Genomic DNA, 19,390 nt, shown 5'->3' on the forward strand with positions numbered 1-19,390 from the left:
TTCGTGTCAAAAGCAGCTTTGGCCTGGTGGGTTGGACTTACAATACCCTTCCTTGACCTTCCGTCTGATGTAATTTTACTCCCTGCATAGACAAAGGATTCGACGTCTCCAGTGGCTAAATGTTTACTGAGCATTTGACAACGGTGTTTTGTCTTCTCACCATAAAGATTTTTATTTTACCTTTACTAATTTTCATATTACAGGAATATCTTGGGGTGGTTTCCATCTGAACCAGCATCGTTTCTAATTTTTCTGCATCTTCACTTGACACTGGGATGTCATCAGTGAATCTCAGCAAATATATTTTGCTTCCATGAATTTAATTCCTCTTATGTTTCCAAGTTTCTCCATAACTTCACTATTGCCATGTGAATGTATCCGTTGAACAAGACAGAAAAGAGTTAGCAGCCCTTTCGTCGACCCTGGCTAGTAGCAGCTTTTTCTTGATTATGTCTACACATCATCACTGCCACCTCTATACAGGCTCTGCATTAATGTTCAGCCTTTATACTTTACGCAATCTCTCTTAGCTTGTTCAAAAGCTGTCGCCAGTCTATCGTGTCTAACGCTTTTTATAAATTGGTAAAGGCAATATATGCGTCTTAACAGTTCTTTATTTTTTCCTCAAGAATTAAGCGTAAGGCGCCTACAACTCTTCTAAAGCGGATATGGTCGTCTGTGATCATTTTATCTGTCCGGCCTTCTATCCACATTAGAATGATAGAGGTCAAGATCTTCGAGGCGTGTGATACAAAACTGAGGATCCTATATTCTTCACATCTGTTTGCAGGTGCTGCTTTCCTTGGTATTGGGATTGTGATATATTTTTTAAAGTCTGTTGAGAGCTTCCAGGTTTCATACATAACTTGTATGAGATGGAACAGTTCTCCATGTAGCTGTTCTCCGGCAGACTTGATAAGTTCTGATGGTATATCATCAACTCCAGTGGCTTTATCCGGGTTCATTTGCCTGTCTGAAGGCTAAACTCATCGCGCAAGATATAGTCTCCCTCTTCTTGCTGATGGATTCCCTCAGCATTCTCCAGTTCCAGGTCTTCATTATTTCCTGCATATAGTTTTTGAAGTTATTGTTTCCGCCTTTCTACTACGTCTTTATGCTCATATGATACTATTCCATCTTCATTTTGGATTCCACTGCAGTTTATTTGTCTGTTTCCAAAGACCAGTTTAATGATTTCTCTCCTACCTTGATCAGTTAATTCACCTCTTTCATTGGTCTTCCAAGAATTATTGTTTAACCTGTTTTGACTCACTGGTGATTTCATTCTTCAGTGCTCTATACTGCCATTGTTCTTCGTCAGTATTGTCTTATTTCAGGTTACAGTTTAAATCTGTGTTATTATGCTGTCTGTAGTCCATTCTTTATTCATGCTTTGCCTTCTGTTTCCCAACTATTTCGTTTGCTGGTCGTAGTATATTGTTTGTCAAGGACTCCTTCCTTCAACACTTCTGGTGTTGTTCATAATTGTAGCCATAAACCAGTTTCTCACAAGTTCCAATCAACGCTTGGACCTTCTCTTATTTGATTCCAGAAAATTTGTCTAACTAGAATGAAGGCGATTTGATATCTCATTCTATCTCCAGGGGCTTTATATGTATAGCTATTCCGTGGATGGTGTTGAAACCACAAGTTATATATTACTAGTTTATGTTTTGTACGGAATTATACTAATCCATCTCCCATCTCACTTCTTTCTCCAACTCCACAAGGTCCCCCTATAGTGACATCTCTTCTTTCATCTGCTGGTGCATTTCATTGTCCCATAATGACAAGGTTGTCTTGTCTTTTGTCTATGTTTACAGCACCTTCTCTCTCAATGTGCACTCTCTCCACTTCTTCTTCATCATGGGTTGATGTTGCCATGTACACTAGGATTATCACTGACCTGTTCGGTGTCAATTGTACAACTAGTATTCTTCCGCCTATTTGTTGGTAACCATCTACGCTACGCCCGATGAGGTGTTTTCGAAATCATTATCGAATGCCATCCTTAAACGTTAATGGTTTATGTGAACGGCAGATAGCGCACAATGTATGCAGTATTTATTTTCTCAAAAACTTTTCAGATAGTTTACATAGATTTATCTGCATGCTTGATCAAATGCCTGGCGCTGCATCATATGATTACTTTCTTATGTTGCGAGAATATAACGTACCGATGAACCTTGCAAAGGTAACTTCCCTGAAGAGTATCCATACTGTTGTATCTGCTACTGTTTCAGGAATATGACGCGCAGCTGACGTTCAGAGAGCAGTGGCGTGACGACAGGCTCAAGTTTGACGATTTCGGAGGTTTGTATCTCTTATTGTTATCACTATATTTCATTACCATCGGTGTTTTAATGTCGCATGGGTTTAAACGTATAATATAAGCACGCTAGTATAATGATAACATTTACTGGGTTTTCTTCTCTGAGTTAGAGATAACGCACTGGCGTTTTATTTTGTTTTGCAGTTGTACTATACGTTTTCTAGAAGTGTTAAGAGTCTCCTCTAAGTTTTTAGTCTTCTTATTATTTTGTGAGCTGAAAGCTACTAACTATAATCTCATACATTCTACGCTATTCTACTCACTACGTAAACAATGCATTAGTACGTGGAATACAAGTTACCTCCAATTATTTACAGTATTTACTAATTTCTTTCAATGCTTTTCGCTTCTTGGTCAAATTACATAGCTGTTGCTGCTTGTGTCATTACAGCATACTGAATTGTTGGGGACACTTTGTCTGGGAATCACTGTAATGAAAGAAAAATAAAGGTATTAATTGTGTCAGGAAGATATTTGATATCTGTAATAGGAAGGCGACTGCCGGAAACGTAGCCCCTGAACGTAATAAACATCTAAAGATCACTGTTTCAAATGAAGAGAATGGATCAGTAACTACATAATTCAAACATTCACGATAGAGATGCCCCTGCCAAGTACGTAGGAAACTAGGTGACTGAAAAGAAGAGATATAGTTGCTACTAGAACTATTGCATCTTGTTTTTCGTATAATGCACGTTAAATATGGCTTATCAAATCTACTTCTAAATATGCAAGGTGTAGCGGATGTATGTATATGGTACTGTAATATGCACGCACATCAGTGTGTTTTTTTTCTCTGCATAGGACAGTCTTCCCTCAAACATGTCAACATGTCACTAACTTTACAACCTGATGTTTTCTGCACTGTCGTAACTGAACCAATGATTGGACTAAGCCTGTCAATATGGACTAACCGTTTTGCATCCAAGCATCCACACTTCAATACCTGCCCCGTAGCTTGCTCTTACCACATTCTCTTGCAGGTACTAAACAATCTAAAAACATAAGTCCTGTAATGGCTCTATTTATTAGACTGTAAATGAGGTAAATGCTGGTGAAATGTGCAGTACACTATCCAGAGTCATCAACAGAAAACACCCTGTATACATATTTTATTTTATTTTAGCTTCACTCATAATAATAGTTATCTTTTTCTCCATGTCGTAAGTACTCTGATGTCTCGGAAAGGCTGACTGTTCACGTCTTTTGTAAAGAATGTCATTGCAGTTGTTTTGGAAACTCCTGTGGTTGTCATATTTCCCAAATGAAATTATTTACTTCCAGATGCAGACCAGTAAATATCCATAAACTTGATTTTAAGGATATTTATGTAACTGTGTTTGGAAGTAAGTATTTCATCTATACAAATACAAGTATCACAGGTGTACAAAGTACGATTATAGCGCTGTACTTCATAAATTCTACTTCTGCAGTGTTTTACCACGGCAGGACTGGTTTACAACCAACAGGGAAACATACAGTCCCTGCATCATCCTGTAAAACACTATTTTTTAACATGTGGGTCGCGACCCCCTGGGAGGTGGCAAAGCCTTGCTCAGTAATTCGCGGTGGCAGGAGAAAGCAGTTGCAAGATAACTGTCGTCATGAAATCAATTTTCTTTCTATTTTGTTTCGCTTCCTCCACTGCCACTTACACCAGACGTGGAGGGGTGCACAGATCTTTTAAGAAAGCCTTAGTCAGGTATTCAAAAATACTTTCCGAGTTGTTGTAGTTATTTGTATTTAGTGAAAGTAAAACTTGACGAGTTGAAAATACGCTATTCATTGTGTTGCCGCCATGACAATAATTTTTTTTGAATGTTGAAGGAAATGATTTTGAACGTTGCATTAAATATGGTTCATTACCGTCTATTAATGTGCAAACCAACGCTTGCAAAAGTTCACCATATTAACACCACACCAGAGAGAGTCAATTTCTACGGGGTTGAGATTTGGAGGGGCTGGGGAAGGCTCTTGTGAGTGGGAGGGTCATAACAGCCACTTTAAGGTTTGGCAGTTTGTTTAGCTAAATTGCAGTCGATCTAGAAACTCAAAAAATGCTGTGTTTATAGTCAGACTATCCTCCTACCTGCTTGAATTTTTCATAATTGTTGGACAAAAGGAAAGTACGTAAACAATCAATAATCCGAAAAGAAAGCAAGTGCTGCCTGCTCCCGACGGCGTAAGGGTATTGGTCACACAGCTAAAAACGGCTAAATGAGTTGAGAAAACCAGGTTTAACCTCCAAAAAGTGTGTGTAGAGAGAGAAAAAAAGCTTCTCGTACAAATTACGTGCTGAGGTTAAAAGTTATTAGGTAGTATACTTATTTTTATAAGTGTCATTTAATTTACGTCTATGGTCACAATCTTTTCTGTTTAACAGATTACCGGTTTCGGTCTTTAATGACCATCATCACATCTGCAGCAAAAATGGGGAAAAATATAAATTCACTCGCAAACTGTATACAGCTTAAGAACAATACATAAAGCATATTGAAAAGTAGTACTGACAAAATTTACATTTGTGCGCTTTAAATGTGAAGAGGCATACATGTCTCATAAAAACAAAGTCCTAACGCACTGCAGCCATAGTGGCATAGTCAATTGTCAAATGCGGAATCAGCACCAGCATCGTCAAATACATATAAATCACATCACAGGTATGCCTCTTCACATTTAAAGCGCACAAATGTAAATTTTGTCAGTACTACTTTTCAATATGCTCTATATACTGTTCTTAAACTGTATACAGTTTGCGAGTGTATTTATATTTTTCCCATTTTTGCTGCAGATCTGATGATGGTCATTAAAGACCGAAACCGGTAATTTGTCAAACAGAAAAGATTCTGACCACAGACGTAAATTAAAGGGAACTTATTACATATACGGGTCACTGTGTTTTTTCGCGACGATGTCGCAGCTTGCGATACATTTTTTTCATGAAAGAAATCTTTATTCCTTCCAACAAAAGGTAGATTCAGAAAATTTTAGGCAGTTTTCGTACAACTAGGCATTTTCTTCCTCACCCGAACCCTCTCACTGTATATGGGCTCGCATAACCCATCCTCGACACTTCACACAACGTTCTTTGTAAACCGACGTTGCGAATCTTCCAAATCAATATAGGCATTCCACATCGTCATCACCTGAGACTTCAACCAAGTTTTGTTGAACGTTGCTGATGTGGGCTTCTTAACGTTATTCCCTGATATTCTTTTTCTTCTCACATCTTTTCCGTTTGACAGCATTCTGATGGTCTTTTGTTTCTATCTCTCGAATATCATGGTAATGGTGCAGGGTTCATATAGCTGCCTGATGGCCCAGGTTGCTAACGTAAGTTTCAGCTAAAGCAATAGCATCCTCGTTATTGAATGTCATAAGAAGCGTAGGATTAGAGGCAGCAAAATATCTTTCGAGGAAAATGTTTTCATTGAATCGTTCAGTGTCATATTTCCTCATCCCATTCATAGCACTGAGTGGAATAGATGTCTTCAGAAAAACCCTCTCCTAAAATAGGATTCACCTGTAACTATGTCACCACTCGCCCGGCATTGTTCCGTAAGAATCAATCAATAGCTAGCATGTAAAAGGTGTACAATTTTGCTTCCTCCGTTTTTCACCAAAATTTGAGGCTTTAATGAAACAAATTGGTTACACATGTATCATTCAAAGTATTTTCCATCGCTGACCACTACCTTCTCCCATCTTTCGGGCAGTGCACAAATCCCGCGTCGAAAGAATTGTCCATCTTTCTAAGCGATCCACGAATCGATCCAATTTGTGACTTGTTCATGGGATCGGAAGTGTTGGACAGTCAAGCCATGCGTCATTGATCTAAACAGCTGACAGTCAAAGGGAGCAATGTCTGGAGAATACGGCGGGTGGGATACAACTTCCCATTTTAACGTTTCCAAGTACGTTTTGACCTCTTTTGCAATGGGGTCAAGCAAGAGTTGTCGTGCTGTAAAGTCACTTTTCGTGCCTCTCGCCGTATTGCACCCGTTTGTCTTTTAATGCTACGCTGAGACGCATTAATTGTGTTCGATAACAAGCTCCTGTGATTGCTTCATTTGGTTTTATCATCTCACAGTACACGACCCCAAGCGGTCCCACCAAATGCAGAGCATGATCTTGGATCCGTGGATATTCGTTTTGGCCGTCATCGTGGAAGCGTGGCTGAGATATCCCTATGATTTTTTGCATTTAGGGTTATCGTAACGAAGCCATTTTTCGTCCCCGGTCACAATGCGATGCAGAAAACCCTTCCGTTTTTGCGTCTGAAGCAATTGTTCACAAACACACAAACGCCGTTCAACGTCTCTTTGTTTCACCTCACACGGGACCCAAGTTCCTTGTTTCTGAATCATGCCAATAGCCTTGAGACGTTTTGAAATGGCTTGCTGTATCACTCTCACTAATCGTCCCAATTCTTCTTGAGTTTGAAGCGAGTCTTCACTTAGCAATGTCTCCAATTCTGCATCTTCCGAAACATTCTCTGTTCCACCACTATGTCGGTCTACGACGTTAAAATTATCGTTCTTGAAGCGTTGAAACCACTACGACACGTTATTTCACTAATAGCGTCTTTACCATACGTACTTGAGAGAATTCTATGAGACTCAGCCGCTGTTTTCTTCATACTGAAACAAAACAATAACACCTCCCGCAAATGACAGGAATTAGGCTCGTAAACTGACATTTTCAATCAAGAACAACTTTATGATGCAGACACAAATCGAATAATGTTTGAATGCGGTTATGTTGGCCGAGGTCCAAGGTAATTGCCTGAAATCTACGATTTGTTTCTGCCTCAGGGGTGGTGTTTATAACTACAGTGAGGTAATAGGCACACCGCAGCTGCGTGGTTAGCCATATCCCTGAGAATAAATTCAGTGATTTTGATGTGGTTTTAGCACCCTTCCAGTATCAACCGCACCGGGCCACTATTGGTGAGTTTTGCGTCCAATAGAAAATGTCTCAGTCAATCCAAGAAAAACTCACTTTGCATCCTGAAGGGCGGTAAGTAAACTCCAATCCATGAGGGGTGTCGCATTATTCAACTCAGGCTTCAACGTAACGCAAGGAAACACTAGGAGATTTCAAAAAGTTAAGTTTCACGTATCATCCCACTCTAAGACCATTGCGTTGTTAGAAGAAAATAGATGTTCCAGGACTCCTGCAAACGCAGTTGTGCTCTGGAACAGACAACAGGTGCATCGTGGTGTGGGAGTGAAATGGCGCGACCACTGGAAAAATACTCCAAGTTGAAGTACGCGGGACAGTACGAGTCTTGTGGGAAAAGCGTCTGAATTGCACATTTATTCTCCTCTAAATTGTAGCGATACGTGGACCAAAGTCAGTGCTGTGTCCAAATGTAGTGAAATGGGCCAGTAATTTGACCCCGGCCGCTCAGACACGGGCGGCGCTGAAGACGGTATTCCATCAGCATCGACCACAGGCGACAATACAAAGAGAGTAAAGGAACTGGTTTGCATTTCGAGTGACACTTTTATGTAATCGCCATACGACTGCAGCACTGCATGGACTCACAAATACCGATGCGTTACGCTCGCACTAGCCATTGTGTTAACCTTTCCCCCTACGCAATACGTTATAAATCACGCTGCGCGGGGCTATCCGAGCGGTCTGGGCCCTGCAGTCTTGGACTGTGCGGCTGGTCCCGGCAGAGGTACGAGCCCTCCCTCGGGCATGGGTGTGTGTGTATGTCCTTAGGATAATTTAGGTTATGTAGTGTGTAAGCTTAGGGACTAATGACCTTAGCAGTTAATTCCGATAAGATTTCACACACATTTGTACATTTTTTTTATAAATCACGGAATCCGTTTGCAACCTGAAAACTATACACTAGCATGCTGCCACTTAGGCTGAAACGTTCATATGCAACTTGACGATGTGGTGCTAAAACACGCCTACTTCGCTCGCCCATCCCGTCCCCTCTCATTACGGCTTTCTCATCCTCGGCCTACTGATTGATGTTCAGACATTTCCACTGATGAAACAAAATTTCGGCGACGGCTAAATTAGAATCTAAATGGTACGATCAGTGTAGCCAGAAAATAATACAATTCCCACTGTCACAAGATGCTTAACAACAAACCCCTCAGATACTCAACTGAAGGTTGTTTAAAGCCTTCGCAATCGAGCCATTGTAGTCTGTAGCAAGTTGAAGCCAATTATCCTCGTCCAACGTCTCTGACTGTGACAGTCTCTGCGCATGGGACATTGTTCCCATCCGTAGACGATTTCGCTGTATGGGGCGCTCGACTCTGAGGTGGGCGGTTCGAATCCCAGTGGTAAAAGAAATTTGCACCACCGATGTTTGAACGGTGAAGGGAGGAAAAGTAGCAGCAAAGTGTTCCACACTCCCATAATTTCTTTCCGTGTCCTGAATTAAATTTCAAACCTCCATAATCTCATGGTGTTCCATCCGTCAGATTGGGTCTTTAAAACTGGCACGTCCTTTGGAGCTAGTCTACAGATTAGGCTCTTGCAGATACCGGGTTTCATCCCTTCACTTCTCTCGTCATAAGCCATTGACATGACAACACGACGTACCCGTAGTCATCAGATAGACTTGAGACACAGCTTTCACATACCACGTGGTAAGGAGCTCTTGTAAGCGGAGGAAAGAAAACTTGTACGAAATTTATTTATGCATTTATTTCGCTAGGAAACGTTAGGGCCTTAAAGCCTTCTCTTACACCTAATCAGACATCCTCAGTAAGTCAGCATTACACTCTGCATAGCACATGAGTAGTACAGAATGATAATTACAATTCTCGTCGAAAATGAGTAATGACATCTGAGAAATATGTATGGCAGCAGTATAGAAGGAATCAAACGCGATTAATTTGACTGATCAGGGAAACAAAAGGGGAAGGTTAGTAGCTGAGGTGGATGGTAGTAAATATAAACAGATCTGGGTGAGAAAAGCATGGATAGTGTAGCAAAAGTGACCTGCTGGGCACCAGAAAGGAGACAGGGATATTCCGAGAGGGAAATTACGATAGTGGCATTTAGCTGTGGAACCCCTCCGAACTTCCAGGCTTACTGTTGTAAAATCTCATTGACTAATCCTTAAGATTTATTACCATTCATTGCAAGGACGTCAGAGCGCTGAGTGTGGCCATAAACTAAAGTTGCTGTGGGATATAGTGTTTTATTCGTTCGTTGAGAGTTAAAAAACAGACAATGATGCATTCCCATTATTCGTACACCTCTTCACATGTATGTGTATCACGAGTAGACGTAAAGAACGAAAATCATGTGATAGGCAGTAAATGAATACACCACTTAATGATCTTTGAAAAAATATGAACCTGTCCGTCTCTAAGAACCCTAATTTTCTTTTAGTTAGCATAGTTTCAATTTTTTCACTTCTAACACCTGGTCACCCAGTTTCCTCGCTACATCACACTTCTAATATTGCACATTTGTAGCCACCTAGCATTAGAAATTTTGATCCTCTCTTACTTTTATATTTTGCTTCTCTGACGCGGTATTTACCGTTGCGTTCTATGACTATGAAAGTCGATCAAAATCTTGACATAAGTCTGTATTTGAGATAAATTGCACTGCATGGGCTCTCATTCGAAAGCTTTAGTCTGTTATTCAAAAATATTTGCGCAAGAGGTTGTAGTTATCTGGATTTAGTTAACGAAAATTGTCACTGATACATATTTTGAGTAATAGTTGAATCATTATTTCCTGTTGCAGGTAAAATCAAATATCTAACACTGACAGATCCCAGCAGAATATGGATGCCAGATTTATTTTTTAGCAACGAGAAGAAAGCACACTTTCACGATGTAGTAATGCCTAATGTTTATGTACGAATATTTCCTCTTGGGTCCGTTCTCTACAGTACCAGGTAAGGAAATAAAAACTCTTCATTGATAACAGAAATCTATAATGGTAGTATAGACTCACTTATCTTCATAATATGTTTTGAAATACATTTAATGGGAAAGTTTAAGGTGAATATGTCGTAAGCATTATTTATATTCAGCTTAATTCTTTACTTTATGTCTATAGGGTGTGCTGGAGAAGAGACCTTAAAAGGATAGTGATAGTAGTGATTTAAATATGACAAACAGCTAAAATCAACTACGTATCCTAGTTACTCATAATATCTTATTTTCAGTCATGGAAACATCTGTAAAGCAAACGTTTGTCTCGTATGTAATTATGTTCAATCAAAGTGTGGAGTGCTACGTAGCTATTGGCAAAGAATTTACTTTCGAACTTACTGCTTGTTTGAACTACCCTCCATCGGAGTGTCAGGGTTGGCACAGCACTTTTAACTTCCATACGGGCTGTCGCTCGCGAACAGCGACATATTGCTTAGCGAAATTTGTGGTGCTATTAACACTGTTGTCTATCAGCTTCCATGCTGCTCTGTGAACGGCACGGTCTGTGGACGACAGATGGATGAATCAACACGTATCACGAGCTGCTCCATGGGGTTTGTGTCGAGGGATAGAGCTGGACACCCAATGGCCTGCGTTATTTACAACAATACAGTGGTGGCACAAACCTTAACCTTCGGAGCCACAAACATATGGAAATGATTGAAAGGAAGCTGGATTGCGTGAAGATTAATAGTTAAAATTAATGAGGAATAATGAAAAAACTTTTATTTTTAAAATTACTTTACAACATCACATTATATAACAAAAAGAGAGAAAGATGTCAATTCAGTTTACTTCAGCCGGGAACCAACAGGGAAGTCTTTACTGAAACCACAATGATTAGTGTCATGTTGATGTTGATGTTTCAAATACCTTTCCCTAAACTGTGACAGTGCCAATGTATACAAAGGAAACATTGGTTTACAGTCTCTCTCTCTCTCTCTCTCTCTCTCTCTCTCTCTCTAAAAAAAAGACTTTCTGGACCAACTCGTAATTGAAAACTGCGCTGTCGTCTTCACGATTTCACTTCTTAGACAACGTCGTAATTTCATGGCACAAACAATAATAATGATTTTCTTTGAACGATGCTACTGTTATGCGATGCGAGAGAGACTGTCTCCCCATCGCACTCCCCTCAGATTTAGTTATAAGTTGGCACAGTGTATACGACTTGAAAAACAGAACACAGATCAATCGAGAAAACAGGAAGAAGTTGTGTGGAACTATGAAAAAAATAAGGAAAATATACAAACTGAGTAGTCCTTGCGCAAGATAGGCAACAGCAAGGATTCTAAGGGCTGCAGAGCGCCCTGGTCCCGTGGTTAGCGTGAGCAGCTGCGGAATGAGAGGTCCATGGTTCAAGTCTTCCTCCGAGAGAAAAGTTTACTTTTTTTATTTTTGCAAAGTTATGATCTGTCCGTTCGTTCATTGACGTCGCTGTTCACTGTAATAAGTTTAGTGTCTGTGTTTTGCGACCGCGATTAGTAGACGAAAGGACGTGCCTCTCCAATGGGAACCGAAAACATTTGATCGCAAGGTAATATGTCAACCGATTCCTCCACAGGAAAACACGTCTGATATATTCTATATGGCCCTGGTGACGGCATGTGCGTCACACGACAGGAATATGTTGTCGACCCACCTAACTTGTACACTTGGCGAATGGGTAAAAAGATTGTTCTACCTTTCCCGATTTAGGTTTTCTTGTGGATGTCAGTTACCTCGCATCGGACGGACGGACGGCCATAATAATTGTCTGAAAATACAAATAATTAAACTTTTTACTCGAAGGAAGGCTTGAACCAGGGACTTTTCTGGCAGCAGCTGATCACGCTAACCACAGGACCACGGCACTCCGGGGCTTATATAATCCTTCTTGTTGCCTGTCTTGCGCATGAACTACTCAGTTTGTACATCTTGCTTATTTTTTTCATAGTTCCACACAACGTCTTCCTGTTTTCTCGATTGATCTGTGTTCAGTTTTTCAAGGGTCTATCCACTGTGCCAACGTATAACTAAATCTCAGGGGGTGCGATGGGGAGGTTCCCTTGTAAGTGCCGTGAACAGCGTTATCAAGAGGTTAAGAAGGTTGCAGGCGGAGAGTATTACCAAGTCGAGAAGTGCGGCATCAGACTGAGGCAAGAGACATACGTCACGTTGTGGCCACCACTGCTATTGAATATATGCGTCCACGTTGCCGACCACGCGTATTTGACGGCTGCTGTGTGGCTGTATCAAATCGTCACATATATCACTAGCAACAGAAGCGTCAACAATTTCATCTCTGCTCACATGTAAAGTCACCATTTCCCCCAGAAACCCAACGAGGTCTTTTCGTCTGCCTAAAGAACGACCATACGACACCCACAGACAAAATTTCACCTGCGTGCATCTCTCTTACAGCTGGTGCACATGTGTCAGTGGGTTGCTGCCTCGTGGCAAATTAAGACATACCTTTTTACAGTCTGTAAGATGAGTTGGAACTCATCTTTGAGTAGACCAGCCTCTCTTGATCGGTAGCCGACCGTTCTGTGACAATCGGTCAGCAATGTATGCATGGTTGGAGGCTAGCATATCTAGCCTATCCATTATGGTTTCCGAGCACAGTATTTAATAATAAAGCTCTTACAGTCGCTGGAGCATGAGTAGATCGTAAGAGGGATACGCAGTGTGCCCTACACTTTCTAATGTACGGCAACTGAAAGGTCAACAGAGAAACAATAAGACAATGAACTTCTGAAATTCGACGTAATGCTCCAACGTCACCAGTGGGGCGTTAAACTTTGATCCTTCTTCCCTAGGTCATCTGTGTGATTTTATGTCCACAGCTGAACTTCAAGGATGTCACATTTATGCGACAGTCTGACAGCAACAGGAACATGAATGCTTAATTACTTTCCGCTCTTCTGTTTTAGGTTGACATGGGATTTATAATTTTCCTGTTTCTTCGAACGCTTCAGGTGACTATTGGGAGGTTCCTTTTGGAAAGGATATGCATGATTCCCTCCTTCGTCCTTGTCATATCTGGGCTTGCATCCGCTCTAAAAACTTTGGCATCGACGGGATGTTAAACCCTAGGCTTAATTCTTCCTGGTACTGGATTCGACAATGCTAGCTATTTTATGCGAATATTTTTGCTTCGATCACCTGACGTAATGGAAATGCAGTGCCGCTGGTTTCCTTCTCTTAGCTTCCGGTAACTCCACTGTGGTAACCAGTACTAGACAGCCGTTTTAATTACGACCGTACTGCTCAAGGAACATTTTGTACCGCGTCCATATTTACGATCGTTCGCGAGATTAAATTAAGTAAGATCATGAAATGAAAGGTAAGACTTAAGTAACAAAAATATATAAGATAAATGATTTCTGTGAAATAAAAACCAGACATTAACAAAAACCAAACAGTAACAAAAACTAAACAGTAGCAAAAACCAAACAGTAACAAAAACAAAGGCAATCTGTTCACAAATGAAAATCTGTCACTGCTTAACATTCAGTGGTGCATAGTTGCATCCTGAGGATGGTAGCACTGTCGGATCCTCCTTGACGTGCTATTCACAAAGTGGTTCGGACGTTGCTGCTCAAGGCTTCCTCATTCTTCGACTTCTGTTCTTTTTGAGGTGAAGCATTGTGTGACAAGGATTACTGTGACGAGACACTGCAGGTTTCAATTGGTTCCCTATATCTTCAAGCAGGTTCAGACCAAAACATCACTGAAAACAAAATCTGTCGCTGACTAATATTCAGTGCTGCATAGTGGCATCCATTCCATGGATGATAGCATGGTCAGATTCTCCTTGACATGGTATCCACAAAATGGTCCTGACGTTGCTGCTCAGTCCTGTCTCACTCTTCGACGTTTGTCTTCCTAAGGTGAACCAGTGTGTGAGGAGGATTACTGTGACGAAGCTCTACAGGTTTCAACTGGTCCCATACAACCGCAATCAAGATCATGTAAGCAAATGCAGTTCAAACGTCACTGCTTAATCTGAAAGAGTGTCTGCCTCTCTACACTACAAGAACTCTACGGCGATCGGCAGACAACGTGCAAATCCTGTTTTATCTGACACACTGATCCATGTTCACTCCAGGTGTTTCCTTGCCCATCTCCTTTTAATTCTTGCCCATAAAATTTGCGCACTGTCTTCGTCGACAGAGTCTTCCCAGTTGCCTCCAAATGGGCAGGATGTAATTATATTGTTTCATGCTCGGGGTTCCTACGGGCCATAATTTGTAGGCAGCAGTTACTAGCTGGTGATGCTGACTGCATTTATTTACTGCATGGAGACAGATCTTCAATAATTCCTCCCACTACAGCTTCAATAGACTGAGCGAGGAAAACCAACTTTTTCCGTAGCCAGGCGCAGTTTGATAGGTGACCACGGTAAGTAAACCGGTGCTGTAGCGTATCTAGAGACGCACACCTCCTGCATTTGTCTGTGTCACTGTTAGATATGAACGCTCTTTGTGGAAATCAAATTCTTGGTCAGTCTGTAGCAAGAGGAGACCGCTTCCTTCGATAGAACCGGGAGGCTGATGTGGACCACACAAATTTCCAGGACATTCGTGGTGATAATTGTTGAACGGGATTCGGGTGAGGAGTCCCTTCCCAGCGTGGCAACAAAAATTTGCTCGTGAGCACTGGCCGCTGCTGTACGTCAGCCCACAAACGGCTCACGGTGATGCAGACCCCTCGAATGTGTCTCAGCTTCAAATTCAGAAAATCAGAGTCAGCAGAGGGATCAAGACTCATTGGATGCACTAACGCGAACAGCCGAGGTATGTAAGTCCCGAGAGATCATTGAAATAGTGCACCAAACATTTAAGACAGGCGCTTTCCTATTATTGTCAGGAAGACCCAATCCGCCGAGGGAACTTGGATTCGTCACGATCTCGTATCGCAACCTGAAAATATGACACTTGTATAAAAACGGACAGGAGAGCTGCTTGCGTTTCGTAGGCATCGCAGATCGAAGCGGGAAAAGTTGTGCGATGTAATTGGTCTTGCACAACGCATACGTACCTAAAATTCCTACCTTCTGAAGAATGGTAAGAGAGCGTCGTTCATGTTCCAGTATTGCTCCCTGGATCTTATCAATAACCGATTTCCAATTGAGAGTAGCCACTGGGACAATGATCAAGGACAGCTTCCAGTGACGTACGACGATCCTCAGCAATAGTCCACGTGATTACTGCTCCATCGAAACCCCGTAAATCAGGGCGTTTACTTTTACCCTCGTTAAGACGCGCTTGCCCCACACGGTAATAATCACCGATGATCGCCTTTAGCAGAGGTATCTCCATGGGTGGCCTTAGTAAAATATCGTCAGCGCACGCGCAGACTGCGAGGGCACTTTCAGAAAGCTCCCAGCCTGAAGCGGCTCCAGAGATAAGACAAAGACACCGAGAGCGGGTTCCCCTGCGGCACTCCCCGACGGGTGGTAATCGGGGCCGTCAGTTGCACATTAACCACCGAAGCTGCTATGTCCGCGAATGAGTTCGGTAACTCTCTACAAACGTCAACAGTAAATCCGATCATCTCCAAAATCCGAAGCACAAATTCAAAATTTACATGATCGAAAACGGCAAAGGCGCAATGGGCAAAAGTAACGGCAGCAACAGAAACCACATCACGGTATTTGGCCACAGGAGTGAGAATAGAGGGACCAGGGAGACAACTTAGATACTCAACGACGACATTCGCCAGCAATACAGACATCCTGAAGTTTACCGTTTTCGCCACTGACTTAAAATCGCAATTCAGTGACTTGAGAGGATGAAAATTATCAACAGTATAACGTCCAGGATATTTATGTATCAACACAATTTTCCCCATCTTGAATGGAGCGGGCACAGCTGCCACATTTAGCACCCCGTTCAACATACACGTACATATAGCGCCCAAGAGGGGCAAGGGCGTCCAAGAATTCGGTGTCGGTTCACGGGTGAGTGGCCCACCTGGAGAACCAATTGCCGGATCGAAGAGAAAGTCGCTAGGTGTGTCCACGTCGTAGAGATCCTCGTAGTGCTGATGTAAGGCGTGAAGCACGTTCGCGTGCGCTTTCAGCTGACGGCCGTCAGCTCCTGTACAAGTAGTAGAGCAACAGCTGCGATGCCTAGATTTATGTCGAAGCAGATAGCATAACGAAGTCCATTCCTTCGTCACTAGTGATCATGGTTTCGATCGCACCCGCAACCCTTCCATCTGTCGCTTCCTCAACTGCAACAACTTTGCTTCAACACATCGTACATCTGTGATCTGCAGAATAAAATTCATGAGTTATCCGGAAATCCGTCGTCCTACAAGCACAATAGGTGACCAAAGTTTGACAGAGGTTAGGTTTAGCTAGGGCAGTCCACCATTCCAAAGTGGTAGAGTACTTCATAGCGGATCGAAGACTATGCTCCCACACACTATGGATTACATCATCGAGAGAAGGACCTGCCAAACGAGCGACATTTAACACCCACGGCGAACGGAATGATTGGCGACCAGCGTACAGTGATCAGAATAGCTAGCAGGGACAACATCGACTGCAAGAATACGAATCCCGCATCCAATCCGATAAGTAAAATCGGTCAATTTTCCTAGTATAAGTCACAGCAGAATTCAAACAATGTTGAATATTTACTCGTAAACAACTTTCAAGTGCATCGAGCTAATCAGCTAGTTTAAATCTCGACAATAATAAAAACGGGGAGACTGGCCAAAAACACGCAGAATACAGTTAAAATAACCAACCAACAATAGACCCTAAGGACTCCTACGTAGAAGATAAACAATCTCTTCTATAAAAACGCGAAGGTTTCACTGTATGACGAGAACAGACGGTACATATAGAACAACTCTACCAGAATCGAGGACCTCTACCTCAGCAAAGGGAATGCGTTCTCGAAAGAGCAAGGGAGTTCACATCGAAAATTCATTAAGAATAGACGGAAACTGATAAATAAGAATTCTTGCGGGAACACTACATCCGCACAGGAGTCATAGATAAACTGATGCAGCGAAGCTGGACGCTGCTCTGATACCACTCGGTTAACATTTAGTGTGACAAATATATATGCTGGAGCCATTAATCAAAAAAAGAAACACAGAAAGAACAACAGGGCACCATCACTATTCTACCAAACGCCCATTACAGTCCACCGCGAAGTCCTATAAGGAATCAGAACGCGGGAGGCTAGTACCGGCCCAGCTGAGTCCTTACCCTTGGTTGTTTTGCGCGCTGCTGCGAGTTGCGGCTGTACACGGTGTTTAACCTGGCTGCGAGACATGGCAGCCGTTGCAGTAAGCATCGTGGGCGGGTCTTGTATACTTTCACATTAATCTGTGACTTCCCAGGGTCCGGAGCTTGTCCAACAAAAGGGTGTTTCTGCAAGGGATACCGACTCCCTAAAGGAGTGAATCCCAGAAACAGCGGGAGACGGCTCTGAGGTAACAATAAGCGGCAAATCACGATGCCCATCACCGAGAACAGACAGAGGAACAGGAGGAAATTGCTTTGTTAGCGACTGGAATTCTGACGGAAGCTGCGAACGACACGACTGCGACACACGCTCGTTCAGGGGCCGCTCCATACGAGCTGGAAGGTGCGAGAGGAAATGGCACAATTAATTCCTCACCATCTTGAGTGCGGCGCCAATTATGAACCGCACACGCCGCCGTCCAAGCAGTTGGAGAAACGAGGTGATGCTTTGCAGTGGCGGAAAATCACCCTCCCTGATAGTGAGAATTGTCAGATGATCGCCCCAATTTCGTTACCAGGGGGTGGGGGTGGACAAGGTCAACCAACGTTAACTTACGGCGCTGTTCCAAGAAGACCGTAGAACAAAAACTCTCTACGGGAATATGGTTCGCAAATGGCTACTTTCACTGCGCACGAAACAGGTCCCCACATGTCCGCTATACGTAACCTGAATACGATACCCACAAAATTGCAAATAAGGCGGAACATTCATTTTCATTTGCATTTCCACCAAACGTATGCCGCTATATCATTATATCTAGTGTTAACTTGGCAAACGTTCATGGGAATTGCTTCTCACGTCACGTCACACCAAAACTTGCTTAAGACAAAGGTCCTCTACCTCCCTATTGGAACATTGAATATACCAATGTCGGCATTCGCACCATACTGATCCAGTTATCTCTATACCGGAAAGGGATCTGATTACCATGCTATAATAGGAACTTGTCTTTTGAAAGGGATTGAAGAATTTCACGAAGAACAAGTAAAGCCCAAGGTTGAAACATGAAAAGTACCTACTAACCAGTCACGTATTTCTAAAGATCCGGGCTTACCAAAAGAAAATCTCACAGACCCTCTACGTGGAACACTCATGGACGCTACGAGAAAGAAACAGGGGCGGACTAGGCCGCTGTCAGACAAACACCCAACGACGGATGCGACAAGACAAAGACGATGTCACTCACACAAAGGCACCAACACCACTGAAGCGATGAGCTCTCAAATACTTGCGATGCTGAGGGGGAGCGGATAGTCAAACAATGACCGACTCGTTCGGAGCTGCCCCTAGACCAATGGTAACCAACATGTAATATAAAGCGTTGTACTTAATTTGTAACATTTAGGTTAGCGTTTGACTGAAAGACGCATTTTATTGGGTGTGTAATACGAACCGCTCGGATAAACCGTAATATCCTTTTGGAACGTACGCAGACTGTTGTACCCATTTTATCAACTTCGCCGACAATCAGTTGCTAGCTGAATATGTCTGGGTAAACTTAAAATCAGGTGTGAAATGCGGGGTAACAGTGTCATAATATTCATAATTCCCTATCGCGTTGAAGAAACCACTCAGGAAAATGCTCGTATTTATATGAAGGTGAGTGTGTGGTTTATGGGTGCTCAATGGCGAGGTTATCAGCGGTTTTTATACATACAATGTTGCACTGAGTGACCGGTTTCTAGGGTCTCCAAAAAGTAAACGAGGTTGTACTTAACAAAGGAGCGCTAATAAAATATAAAAGAAAGAAGTGACTTCCACGCTTGCACAAACAATTATACGCACGCACTTGTTTTTGGACTACTGGGATGATAACTTACAGATTCATAAATTCGTTCACTGTTTTACAGTCACTTTTACACAATGCATTTTTT

General features: G+C 42.3%; 1 protein-coding gene across 1 annotated transcript in view; it reads left to right on the forward strand.

Moving 5' to 3' along the window:
- LOC126269352 (glutamate-gated chloride channel-like) overlaps positions 1-19,390 on the forward strand; it is a 128,132-nt gene that overhangs the window by 67,983 nt on the left and 40,759 nt on the right. The window contains exons 5-6 of the mRNA XM_049973988.1: positions 2,244-2,313; positions 10,070-10,223. Coding sequence (XP_049829945.1) covers positions 2,244-2,313; positions 10,070-10,223 — 224 coding nt within the window. The remainder of the gene's footprint in view (positions 1-2,243; positions 2,314-10,069; positions 10,224-19,390) is intronic.

The sequence above is a fragment of the Schistocerca gregaria genome, chromosome 1 (assembly GCF_023897955.1).
Source record: "Schistocerca gregaria isolate iqSchGreg1 chromosome 1, iqSchGreg1.2, whole genome shotgun sequence".
In the NCBI taxonomy this organism is placed as follows: domain Eukaryota; kingdom Metazoa; phylum Arthropoda; class Insecta; order Orthoptera; family Acrididae; genus Schistocerca; species Schistocerca gregaria.